Source organism: Cebidichthys violaceus, unplaced genomic scaffold (assembly GCF_023349555.1).
Source record: "Cebidichthys violaceus isolate CVI_PGR_0920_01 unplaced genomic scaffold, fCebVio1.0.p SCAF_2, whole genome shotgun sequence".
Lineage (NCBI taxonomy): Eukaryota > Metazoa > Chordata > Actinopteri > Perciformes > Stichaeidae > Cebidichthys > Cebidichthys violaceus.
In genome coordinates, this window is record NW_027176372.1 from 2147101 (window position 1) to 2160261 (window position 13161).

The 13161-nt window shown below is 42.4% G+C and overlaps 1 protein-coding gene across 1 annotated transcript in view; it reads left to right on the plus strand.

Annotated features, from left to right (window-relative positions):
* The window catches only part of htr4 (5-hydroxytryptamine receptor 4), a 128965-nt gene that overhangs the window by 86688 nt on the left and 29116 nt on the right, over positions 1-13161 (plus strand). Inside the window, 3 exon segments of the mRNA XM_068715309.1 lie at positions 2170-2373; positions 3166-3540; positions 3542-3732. Coding sequence (XP_068571410.1) covers positions 2170-2373; positions 3166-3540; positions 3542-3732 — 770 coding nt within the window.

The following is a 13161-nucleotide window of genomic DNA, read 5'->3' on the forward strand; positions in this document are numbered from 1 at the left end:
GACAGGTGTGCAGACAAAGACAGCATGAGTGTGTGAGGAGAGAGAGAGAGAGAGAGACAGAGAGAGAGACAGAGAGAGAGAGAGAGAGAGAGAGACAGACAGACAGACAGACAGACAGACAGACAGACAGACAGACAGACAGACAGACAGACAGAGAGAGAGAGAGAGAGAGAGAGAGAGAGAGAGAGAGAGACACTCCCCAGCCACCATTAACCTCGCTCGCCTCTTTCTACCTTTATCTGAACGCCAGCAAAAGTTACTTCCGGGCTCACTGTCACCAGGAGGACTGGCTGGCTCGTCTTTGGCAGCATTGGCAGTGATTCACTCATTCTACACACACACACACACACACACACACACACACACACACACACACACACACACACACACACACACACACACACACAAAGAAGTTTACAGCACAACAGCAGTCTAAAGTTAGCGCTGTTCTCTTTGGGTCCAATTAGAGCTGTTGAATATTCTGAGCAGCCCGTCGGTTCTGGCACAAACAGCGGCTCCAAAAGTGAACAAAAGAACCAGAACTCTGGAGCCACTCGAGACCCGCGTACGAGTCCCACGGGCTATCTGTACTGGTTCCTGCTGTTTCCATGGCCTTGTGGAACACACAGCTCTGATTGGTCAGGGATCACAGTCCCATAGGTCTGCTGGTGTTCAGTGTTACCTTTAAACTGGGCGCTATGCCCACTTATACTTATGAGAGAATTATACTTCATACTTCTACTTCACTACAATTCAGAGGCTAATGTTGCACTTTTTACTACATTCACTTCATCATTTTAAATGTAATAATTGCTCACTAGCCACAGGAAAACGCATCGTTATATAGAGTAATGAGAATGGCCTCTTACCAGCTGTGAGATTAAAGTTATTAACACATTAATGCATCTATAATTAACTCAAATAATTATGAATTAATCCTAAATGGGATGAGTATTTTCGCTTTGTTTTAGTGAGTACATTTTGAGGCTAATACTTTTGCACTTTCACTTCAGGGAAACTGAGTATTTCTAGAGTCCTGAAAATGCTCTCAGAAACGTTCACTTACAGTAAAAGATGTCAGTACTTCTTTTAACTTATGGAGCTTTTGCCCAATTTCTTATGAAGTGGTATCTCTCTCTTCTCTCTTCAGGACTCATTTGGATTCACAGGATTTTTTTTATTTTTTTTTGCATCAGTGTGATGAAGAATGGATTAGTCAAAAGCAGACATTTAGCAGCGCTTATCATAATCTATGAACCTCTTAATTGAATGTAGATGTCACAATATAAAATGAGGCGCTGTTAAAAGATGGTACGATCATCAGATTATCAGCCCTTCATTATTCAGCAGTGGGTGTTTGCTGCAAACTATTCTCTGCTTCTCATTGCATTCATTCATGTGTTTGGCAGAAGCTTTTTATTTAGCTCGCCTTAAAATAATATCAATATTAATGCTATTTCAGTATTTTCAGATAGCAAGATTATTTGCACTCGGCAGATGTACAGAGAATGTCTTCACCTAACTTTACAATTTACTATTTCCGACACAGTTTCACAGTATATGTGGATAAATATACATGCATGGAAGTAAATCAAACTCATTTAAAAAACCTTCATCAGCATAAAGAAACGGTCAAGATGCCGTCTGCTTCTCACAGGGTGACTTTTAAACTCGTAACATAACATCTTCATTGGTGATGACAGTTTTGATGTTCAGTTAACGAGCATTCAGTTGACAAATTCAAAGTCAAAGAGACTTCATCCAACAAAATCCATAAAAGATTTTCCAGAGAAGATTCCCAAAAATGTTTTGTTTTGCATTTTTTCCACGGTTTAAAAGATTTAAGGGAGAATGAGCGACAAGGACAGCTTCCATTGTGCCCTTTGGCAAGACTTAAGAAGAATGAATCCATATATTACAGAAAATATATATAAGCACCGAGAGAGAGCTCTGGCAACCATACCTGCACGACGAAAAATAGATATTTATTTTCTCCTATTTACACATTTATTATACTCTTATCATTCCTACAGGACATAACCTCAACGCTCGCATGGAAACACTTAAACGTGTCAGCCCATTCATAAAAAAAAAAGCTCAGTTTACACACGAGGGAGCGCGGCTTTCACGCACAGATATGGATTGATCCCTGTGTTATTCATCTCGTAGCCCGGAGCCCCCAGAGATGAGATGATAGCGGAGGGAGAAGACGGGGGATGGGACTCCGCTGTGATTAATGGCGACGCGCCGAGCCTCCCTCTCCCTCAGGAGCTCGTGGAGACTCGGCTGAGGACAGCGCTGGGTTTGAAGTGGGCTGCTGTGAAGTCTGAAGGTGTTTCAAGTGGTGTCAGGGATGAGCTGTCCAGCAGCTCGGCATGGATACTTAAACGACGTATAGTTCACAAAAATCCACTTGTTAGTGTGTCAGATGTGAGTTTATGTGATCGAATAGAATCCTTTGTGCATGATTGAACAATAATCTCTTCAGGGAACTGCTTTTTAGTTTTAATTCTATCAAAGCATGAAATAACACATTTTAATAATCCACCTCGGTCAGCTGAGAACAAGATAATGATGCTACAGAGGGCAGTTTTTGAATACATTACAGTACTCTGGTACTTCAATGACTATGTTTGTACTTTTTACAATGAGTAAGAAACAGATTCAAGCCAAGCAACCAGCAAGTCCTCATTCACAAAATGTCCTTAAATATATGAGGGTTTTCCCATCTCTGAGCCCTATTATTGTGTTATGCTTGAGCTAGTTAGAAAGACTTGGTTAAGTCTGAGGAACAATGGTGCCTTCATGGAGATTTCAACATTAGCATTTTGCTAATAAGAGGATAGCCGATGGGTTCCCAGATTGCATTTCGGCCAACGTGTTCCACCTCTTTTGGCCACCACACGTTTACCTGCATTCACCAGAGGCTGCACGAACACGATAAGTCAATTCTACCTGGACTACAAATGGAAAGCGGAGCTCTTCCGATACCAAAATCTCGTCCTGCGTATGAATGCAGAAGGTTGGCATTCATCATGTTTGCACCGGTCAGTGACGGAGTGACTCGTACGAGCCCACTGGACGAACAAAAGTACATTGAACATACAATGAACACGTCTGTGTCTTGAGTTGCTCGTCTAACTGTCCCCTAATTCTTTCAACCAGATTGAAGAGCGGCGCCACAGCGAGGGCAGCAACTCCACGTCCTGTGTCTTCATGGTGAACAAGCCATACGCCCTCACCTGCTCTGTGGTGGCCTTCTACATCCCGCTGGTCCTCATGGTGCTGGCCTACCAGAGGATCTACGTCACGGCCCGCGCTCACGCCCTGCAGATCAGCATGCTGCAGCGGGCGGGGGGAGCCGGGCTCGGCGCCGACTCCGCTGACCAGCAACGCAACCACCGCATGCGGACAGAGACCAAGGCGGCGAAGACTCTGTGCATCATCATGGGGTGTTTCTGCCTCTGCTGGGCGCCGTTCTTCGTCACCAATGTGGTGGACCCCTTTATAGACTACACAGTGCCAGACAAGCTGTGGGCGGGCCTGCCTGTGGCTGGGCTACATCAACTCCATGCTGAATCCCATCCTCTACGCCTTCCTCAACAAGTCCTTCCGCCGTGCCTTCCTCATCATCCTGTGCTGTGGGAGGAAGAGGTACCGCAGGCCGTCCATTCTGGGGTCCGGCGCTCCCTGCACGGCCACGCAGATCAACGGCTCCACACATGTGCTCAAGTAAGTCCTCCAAGTCGTCTCAGAGTCGGGGTCTGGCTCCTCGTTCATAAAGAATGGAGCTGTTCTTTAAAAATGACGGAAGAAATTTGAATCAAAAAAGCAAAGGTGTCCATGTTTCTGGCGATGTTGCGCGATGCTCCAGAGTAGTTCCCCTTTATCCTCAGAACAACGTCACACTATTGGGTTTAAAGTCAAATGTTTTGGGCTTACAACATATAAAGAACAAAGTTGTATTAAGGTCATTCTTGTCATTTTGAAAATAATCTTCTAAAACAGTCATACTTGTATAAAAAATGTCAAATATGAGAATGAGCAAAACACCTCATTTTTGGAGAATATTAGAGGAATACACAGGACAAAATGCCATATATTATGGCAGAAAGTTGTATCATTTGGTATCATAAAGCTTTCTTTATTCATGAAATCTCTGCATTATTTAAGCCCAACAGTGACCCAAATCTTTTTTAGTACAGAACACATTTCAGCTGATCCTCACCCTTGCATTTCTTGTTGTTGTCTACTTAAGCCACGCCTTGCTCTTTGCTTTCACACGTGGGTTCTATCTCATAGTAGTTAAGCTCACAGAATCCAGTGGGAGACATTAATCCTCCACCTGCCCGGTGTTCAGTAATTACTGCAGACAGTCACTGAATAATGTTCAGCGGGGTCAAATGGCAAAAAGTAACAACGGCGCATTGTGATAAAAAAGATTTTTTTTTGGGAGGTGTAAGAGACGACTGTATCTCTGTAAATACCCTCCCGGTCTTGACTCGCTATTCTTTCTAAACATAGAACACGTGTTTCACAGAGATAACGCTCTGATGTATAACGTGTACTTCGTAGTGGCCTTTTACAAACTCAATCTACATTTGTCCCCCCCCCCCCCCCCATGTCCCTACGGATGTATAGGACGATCTTATCGGTAGTCGATAATGATGACGAATGTGGCAGCTTATTTTTCATAGAACCCTTGTTATTGCTCGGAAGGTTAAATACTCCTGTGTATATGACATTATACCTAGTATAATGCAGTATGTAGTTTATATAGTTTGACATGTGGAATGCATGAATAATATATAGTATCATAGTAGTGGGGATAACCCTGAGACCCCACTAGGTTGTCTTTTCCTGTCACATCTAAGGGAATGTAGAGCTTGAACCAATGTGCTAAGTGGCTAAAGCACATAAACATGTGGTGTAACTGACCCTGAGGAAGAACGGCCATGCCAAATGTTTCTTTTCTTTCATTTAGAGTGGCCACTTTTAGAGGCTTTTTAATCTTTTGTGTCTGTCCTGGCTTTCTAGAGGACCCCCTCTTTCGTCCTGCTCACATTAGACCCAGTAGTAGTGCTTCCTTTTTTCTACCGACTAGAAACCAAGAACAAGTTTGTGTTATTCTGACTACAAAACTCATCGCATGTAGTGTGAGTACACTGTATCTCTGTGTCCTTTGTGTCACCATGTAAACACAGAGCGGAGACAGACTGTGTTTGGACATTCGTCTTGATCTTTAGACCAAACGTTTCATCATTGCTGGAGGAATCAAACATCTCAACTTCTGAAGTCCATCGTTGTAGATTTACATTATGTGTGGAACCAGTCTGAGTCGAGGTGTTGTGTCCTTGCTTCCTCTGACCTAAAGGCTTTTTGTTTCTGACATTATAAGGAGGCTTTTTTAACATAACTGCACTGAAACAAAAGGTTTCATTTGAACTCATTATGCTAATGTTTGCACCAAAAACCACAAAGTGTCCTCCAGAAGACACACATGCATTATGGCTGGCAGCCTTTTCAGGGGCAATCAGTCACTTTTAGTAACCTTATCAAGCTGCAGTAGCACTTTTCTGCAAAGGTCCTTTTTCTTACTTTCCCATCCAGTGCCCCTGATAAAGGTCAGGGATGACTTAACTTCAGTTTACAATGACTTCCTCCAAGGAAGGAACAGTGCCTTCCAGACTTGAGACGCCGGCGACGACAATTCACACACCTGTGAACTAGGTTTTCTCCTCACACAGAGACATCAGCGGACCAGGGTGTAATGAGTTAACACCTTTCCTTTCTACTGTTGGCCAGAAGTCACGGATGAAGCCATGGTAAAAATAACTGGACATAACTAGAACTATATATATATACTTCTGTCAAGACAAAACTAAATGATCTGGCAGAAATGTTCTGAAATAGCAAGACCGTAGAAAAGTATATCTGAAATGCTTGAATGCTTCATCTAGTGTTTAGTGCGTGGACGTGATGCTGCGGATCCGTTGAGTCTCGTGTTTGAGCTCCAGAAACTATTTGTTTTAAATGATTTGACTCTCGATTTCTGCTGAAATAGCTGTTATGATATCGAGGCAGCAAATGTACAATGTTGACATCCGGGCCATGGTGGCGCTGGAGCTCATTGTGTTAAATCAATGAGTGTGTTTATAACGACACGGAAGCCCTGACCAATTAATGTCCGCTCTGCCGACAGTCAGCGCAACATTTCCAATCCCACTCTGACATTTCTGGACAACCTCCAGAGAGTTACTGAGGATTGAAAGGAAGCTATTAAAGTGAGCCTGTCCATATGGAAGTCATCTGTACGCTCATTATTTTACTGAGAAGTGAGTACTACTGGAATAAAATTACATTTATCCACACAGGAATAGTAATACCAGTAGACCACCATGGATTTGTGATATATTTGAAGCTTGTCTGTGTTCCTAATGCTTAATTCTGATGCAAATTACCAACTAGATTTAACCCTAAACAGATGTGATCTAATATTAGGCCTGTGTCAGTGGCATTACACCAATGTGGCAGCAATTTTCCCTTTCTGTCATGCTTTTGTCCTCTTCCAGGATGAGATCAGATCAAATGATAAATAAAACATGAACCACACTGTTGTATGTGTAGAAATACATAGTTTTAATACAAATAAACATTGTAAACATGAGTTTATGGTCCATTTAGAGTCAAACAGACCATAAAGCAGGGTATGCTTTAGGGGCGGGGCTACACGGTGATTGACATGTAGTAACAAAGCATGGTCCGGTCTGGGTGTTGTCCGTGTTTTCGTCTTACAACTTTAACTTTAACTTTAACAAGAACAAATTCATAAGGAGTGAAAATGTTCTAAGGTTCTAAGTCCTGTATGGAAATGCAATTGATAAAGTAGACAATATAGAACTTTTGACATATTGTCTTTTTAACAGCTAACATTACGAATGTAACCTAAGTTAGATGCATGAGTACAGGTCCAGGTTTACTTGTAATCACTCGTATTATTCTAACTGCTGTAATATCAACCTGTTAGCCTTTATTGGTATCTATTCAAACTCTGAACCATTTGTACACACAGACAAATGGTTCAGAGTTTCAATAGTTTTTATAGAAATACAAATATGTGCAGACACACACTAATGGTGTCAACACCCCCCACTGACTGACATCATTAGCTGCAGTGCAAGTTATGACTTTTGAAGAAATATAATACCACGCTTTACATAAAAAAAACTTCTGCAAGACATCTTCTGAAATATTTGACGTTACACATTTCCCTGCACACTCGTTCATTATAGCGCTCATCGCGTCTCCTGGTGTGCTTTTGATAGGAGCTCCACACCTCTGGACATCAGGGGTTTGTGGCTCTACGCTGGAAGACGTTCTTTTCAGGGGCCGTTCATGTGTTGCGTCTAAAAACATGTGGAAAACGCCAGCCGTGCCACTTTCATCCTTTTCTCCAAGGTGCTTGGGGAGATGCTCTCCTGTCCAGCAGCAAGCTTCACTGACTAAAGTGAACGACGTAAAAACAAAAGAGAAATGGATTTCCAGCTCAGTTAATCCCTCAAAGCAGCTTTACTGCCCGTGTCAGTTTGGCTGACCTTACAACCGGATGGTGTGACGTCCTTAGACAGAAGGTTGAAGGTTCTTCCTTTATGTAGCACTTCAAAAGAGATTGTTCTCAAAGAGGTCTACAAGCTTACTCATACAAGCAATTGAAACAAATTCTGTGCATGGAAAAAGATAAAACAAGATACAAATAGAAACAACTATCCCACAAATGAGTTTGTATATTACTCATGTAATGTTGAACAAAAAGCAGACCCAGGACGGACGGGGGTGAAGGTGGACGGGTCCAACAAACAGGAGACCGCCGTTCGGTCCTGATGTGAAATGAGAAGTCAACGTTGAGTTATTTGTCACGTAACTCTTGTTATGTAGTTAACGACAATCTTTTACGAAAACCTAACTTATGTAGGTTTGTTGCCTAAAACCAACTGGGTAGTTTTCTATGAAGACGTAGGTTTATTTTGAAAAGACTGTAGGCCTGTAACAAGCTCAAATTGACACGTGTTGCTGGAAAACGCACAAAAAACGAGGAGTAACTTTTTGTAAGATATCATACGAACTGTTGTATGAGGATACGGCGCTGAGAGGGGCGAGGCCATGAAGAGATATGTAGACAATTAAAAGGATTTCAAAATGTATCCTAAAGTGAACAGGGAGCCAGTGAAGGTGCAGGGATAGAGGGGATGTGCTCTTGTTTATTGGACCTTTTTAATAACAGGGCAGCAGCATTTTTAATTAGTTGTAGATGGAAAATGTTGGCCTGAGACATTGCCGAGGTAGAGGGAGTTACAGTAGTCCAGCCTGGACAATATTAGTGCATGAATGACTCGCTTTAGATCAGAGGGGGATAGGAAATGACTGATTTTGGAGATGGTTCAGTGTGATGAAGCAATTAAAATAGTCACTGGGACGGATCGTAATCATCTGGGTAGCCCTGAACCTAAAGGATTAACTTCTCCTTAGGCCCCTCAATCTCCCAGGAAAGCTGGAAATTAAAAATATTGACATTCAAGGCTTTTTTTGACGGATCGTTCTGACGCACGCAAACTTGTTCATAGCTACACAAACAGCACAAGGACGTGAAGGCAGCCAGATGAAAGTGACAAAGTGATGTATTATCCCTGTCTACATGTGATGTGTATGAGTTATGAGTCTTCTCTGCTTCCCTTTGGCCCTCATCTCTCAGCGGTGGTAAAAGCAAGTGTTCGGCTTCCAAGAGAAAGATCTCCAGTGGACCCTGGAACAAAAATAATAAGCAGCGGGAGGCTGATAGTATTGTTAATCAATACAAAACGTCTCATGATCAACTGGACAGGTCATAAGATCACCGCTCGTGCACGTTGTCCATGTCCCATAAAGGTCGATAAAGGTTATTGATGAACATGAAGAAAAGTCTTAATGGATAGAATGGACCTTATTGCAGGATAACTTTTTACCTGATTTTCTCAGCAGAGAGACATTAATCAATTTCTGAAGACTCGATCACGGTGTGAACGTCAAATTAAGTGTAAGTAACGTAATACTTCTCTGCTTTAAAACTTTTTAGGTCTTGCCTTTATCAGGTTGTTGTATGAGGTTGTCTCTGGGTTAAATAAAGAGTCGATCAATGAGTAATGTGACTTTACAAAATGACATGTAACATACATCCATTGACTGTATAGAATAAGTGGACGTAGTCGTCTTGATGTCACCTATTGGTTGGTGGACTGCGGTTTTTGAAGCCTGAAGTTTGGTATTTTGTCTGTCAACACCATGGTTTATGGCCTTCGCCATCTTGTTTTTTTGCAACCAGTGAATGGTGGTGACCATATTTGGACTGCAGAGGAGTGATTTAATGACGCTGGTAGAGACCTGTCAATCACTGTGTAGCCCCGTATGTAGATGTTGAACAGAAGAGGCCCCAGTATTGAACCTTGGGGAACACCACATGTCATTTTAGTCAGCTCTGATATGTAATTAGCAACCATAATGTACTAAATGAACATCATGCTGTATTGAAGAATACTGTAAACTAGAGATTGAGACCATAAACTCATGTTTACAATGTTTACTGAGGGAATAAATCAAGAGAGAAGTAGAATAATTTTAGACTAGACTTCTATACAACCAGATGATTGGTTGAGCAACTCATGTTTACACCTGGACAAAACTGTCTGTCTGTTCTTTACAAGGAAAACCACAGAGACTCACCTGATGTTTTTGTTAAAGGAGAAAAGCTCAAAGTGATTTTAAATGTCTTGGAATCATCTGCGATTTGAATGTGTCATTTGAAAGACATTTCTTGCTGCTCTCTGCTGGTCCGGGTTCATTTAAACCACTTTTTTGGACCATTTCCTCCTTTCAACTGACAGACTTTGACAGTTGAAACAGGAATAAGTGAGATAATCAGATTGTGGTAATCAGCTGTCTGGAGCAGTTTGTTGTATTTGTTGTCTCCATTAACGGCTGTGCTGCAGCAGTCACATGTCAATCAAAACAGTGTGGGCGGGCTATGGCAGCTTCCATTTAATTCCTCTCTTTTATTTGTCTATTTCTGTTTGAGAACAATGAACTGGATACAAGTTGAATCACTTCAGTCAACTTTACTTTAAAACAACACTTTTCATCTTTACAGCAGTGGGTTGCAACTTTTTTGGCTTGTTGTCAATTGAACCAGTGTTCTAACCCCTCAGCACAGGTTGCACATTGTTTCATTTGAATGCATTATTAAGAGATAATGCAATTCATTATTTCACAATATGAAAGCAAAGGTCGGCGAAAGCCACACAGTAAACAGTCCCCTTATATTCATCTTGCAGCCCCGTGGGGTTTACAGGATAGCGATAAATAGAACAGAATACATGAATCGGTAAACATTGAAGCTACAATCACCCGATACACACTCACAGTAAAAAGCCGAAGAGTAAAAGTGTGTTTTAAGATGTTTCGTTGATATATTGGGATTGTAGAGGAGATAGCGAGCGCCATTAGAAGTTGATACGCTGATTTTTGGTCTCGATAAAGATGCCTGGTGGTACCAAGGAAAGGATCTATAAGACTGTTAGATACAACAGCAGTAGGGGCTTTGTCCAGTTCGGAGATTGGGATGTAAAGCCAGAGAAAGTTCTAGTAATGGCTGTGGTGAATGTCATGAAATCCATGTGCAGTCACGGATAGAAAGTACTGTTCAACCTCTGTCTTTTGGGAAACTAAAATGTCCATGATTCTCTTTTTCCCAGTTGGTTTATTTAGAACCGCAAACTGAACTCCACTCTCTTAATTAAGAGCCGACAAACAGCTGCAGTCTGAGAAACACGAAGAAATTGAAGTGGTCGACGCAGACACGGATCAGCAGGATCAGCGTGTGTCTGGTGTGAGGGGTGCATTGATCCCGACACTGATCACTGAATTGATCCGTAACACGGAGGTCGTAATCGGTCTTTAACGTGTGCTTCATTTACCAGGAGATCCCGGTCCAGGATACACTTTTACAGTTACATATTCCACTGTGCTGTTTCTGTATATTTGTGTATTACAACCAAAGTATGGTTAAAAGAGATTTTCTTATCCTATCTTCTGTCTTATATTTTCATTTTATGATTGTGGACAAAATCTTTCTCTAAACTTGATTACCTAACCATTTTTAGAACTTGGGTATTAGTTCTGTTGCCATCATTTATTCTAGTTAAAGTTCCATTTTACTCTCATGAGCTCAGACTCAGCAACACACGCAGTTTATATGTGGTAAACAAACCCCCAGTTTAGTCTTTTTCTGATTCTGGAGATGAAACCAAAACTAATCCACCTGTAATATTAATAATCCAGCAGTACATTGAAAATGTGTGTGTGAGCACAACTACAGCAAGATACCTTTAAACCAGGAAGTAGGTCTGCAACATTTACCTTTACAAAGGACAAGTGTGTTTCTCTTTCCTTTACGGTTAAATGGGAGGTTGCTGAGGTACAAAAAGAAAATCACCCAGTCTGGTTTAATGTGGCCTCAATAACTGGATCATTCTATCATCTGATGATTGAGATTTTAGGATGGAAACTGCCCCCCTCACTTTGCCCGGATCACCAGTAATAATGTACGCCTCAGTAGTGACAGCAGTATTCTTTAATGGATAAAACGTGTTCAAAAACGTCAATCGTTTGGGTAATTTATCCAGTAAATCCTGTAATAACGATTAATGATAAAGCCATTCATGCTCACTGACTCTTCCAATGAGAGCACTAATGACACTAATGACGCTAATGATACTTATTTGTATTATGGATGAAGTGTTTCTATCCGTGTTGTTCACTAACAGCGGAAAGATGTCATCCTGATGTTCTCATTTTGGGGACGTGACACTGAACTGCGGTCTCGTTAATTCAGCGGCGTGTCAGCGTGAGACTGCGTGTCTTATCATAGAGTCACAGTCACGGTACATTTCATACATTTCAACCGGCTCACTCAAATGTTAAGTGCTTTCCATTGTGCTGTTATTAATACAAAGCCATCAGGCTAATTAACATATCACAGAATAATCAGGTAGGTGTAGACTGAAGCTGTATAATACAAGAACTACAACTGTACGCCTCCGTAGATGAATGTACAGGACCGTATGTTGTTGTTGAGCCACTCTACAGTTACACATGCTGGTTGTGATCCCCGATAAATGCCTTCTACATTATTACACATTTATTTGTATTTCTGCGACATGATGGAGAATATGCCACCATGAATTAGGGGAAAGGTACAGACTGTGTATAAGAAGTGGACGTAGTCGTCGCGGCGGCGTCCATCGGTTTGTGGACTGATGTTTTGAAGCCTCGAGTTCAGCGGTTTGTCCGTCACCATCGCCGCTTTTTTGCAGCCGATCAACAGAAGTGACGCCCCGCCCACCGGCCGTGGTTACGTCATTATCTGGCGCTCGAGTCGGCTTCACTACAGCGAGTATAAACTAAGCTTAATTCCCCTCCCTGTCTGATGTCTTTCACAAACATCAGTTTTCAAAAGGAAATGCATCAACAACAGGAAGTGACATCGCCTTTAAACAGAGCGGCAGAGGTGGAGGTGCCTTGCTCAGGAAGTAGAGAAGCAGCGCTACAATTCCACTCACCTGGCCCTGCATCCCGCCGGGGGAATATATTATGTGCACGGCCCTGTTCAATGTAACCTTTATGCCGCGGCCCCATTACGGCGAGGCCATTCAGCCCAACTGAGGCGGCGGAAGGGGCTCGCCGTTGTCTCGGGTAATGGCTTTTAAAATGCCAGGGTTATATCAGCTCCGCCTTTGACTGGCACAGTACAGGAGCAGCTCAGGAGCGAGACCCGAGGTGGGATGAAATGCATGTCTGAGTCACACACACTGTGATGAATCCCGGTCGTTATCCAAGACGGCTTACATTCCTCCTCATCCGTCTTCTACGGGTGAGATGATCTCACACTGCGAGGGTCAGGTATACCAAAATAATACAGCCACACTTCGTCACTCAATTTACCCGCCGCTACCGAGTCTCATTCGGCCGCTGCTGCATCCTGGGAAACGATCCGGTTATAGAACATTTACGACGCTCGCTCAATTCACACAGATTGAGAGTTTGTTCCCGTTTGACCTCGGTGGCCCGCGTTCC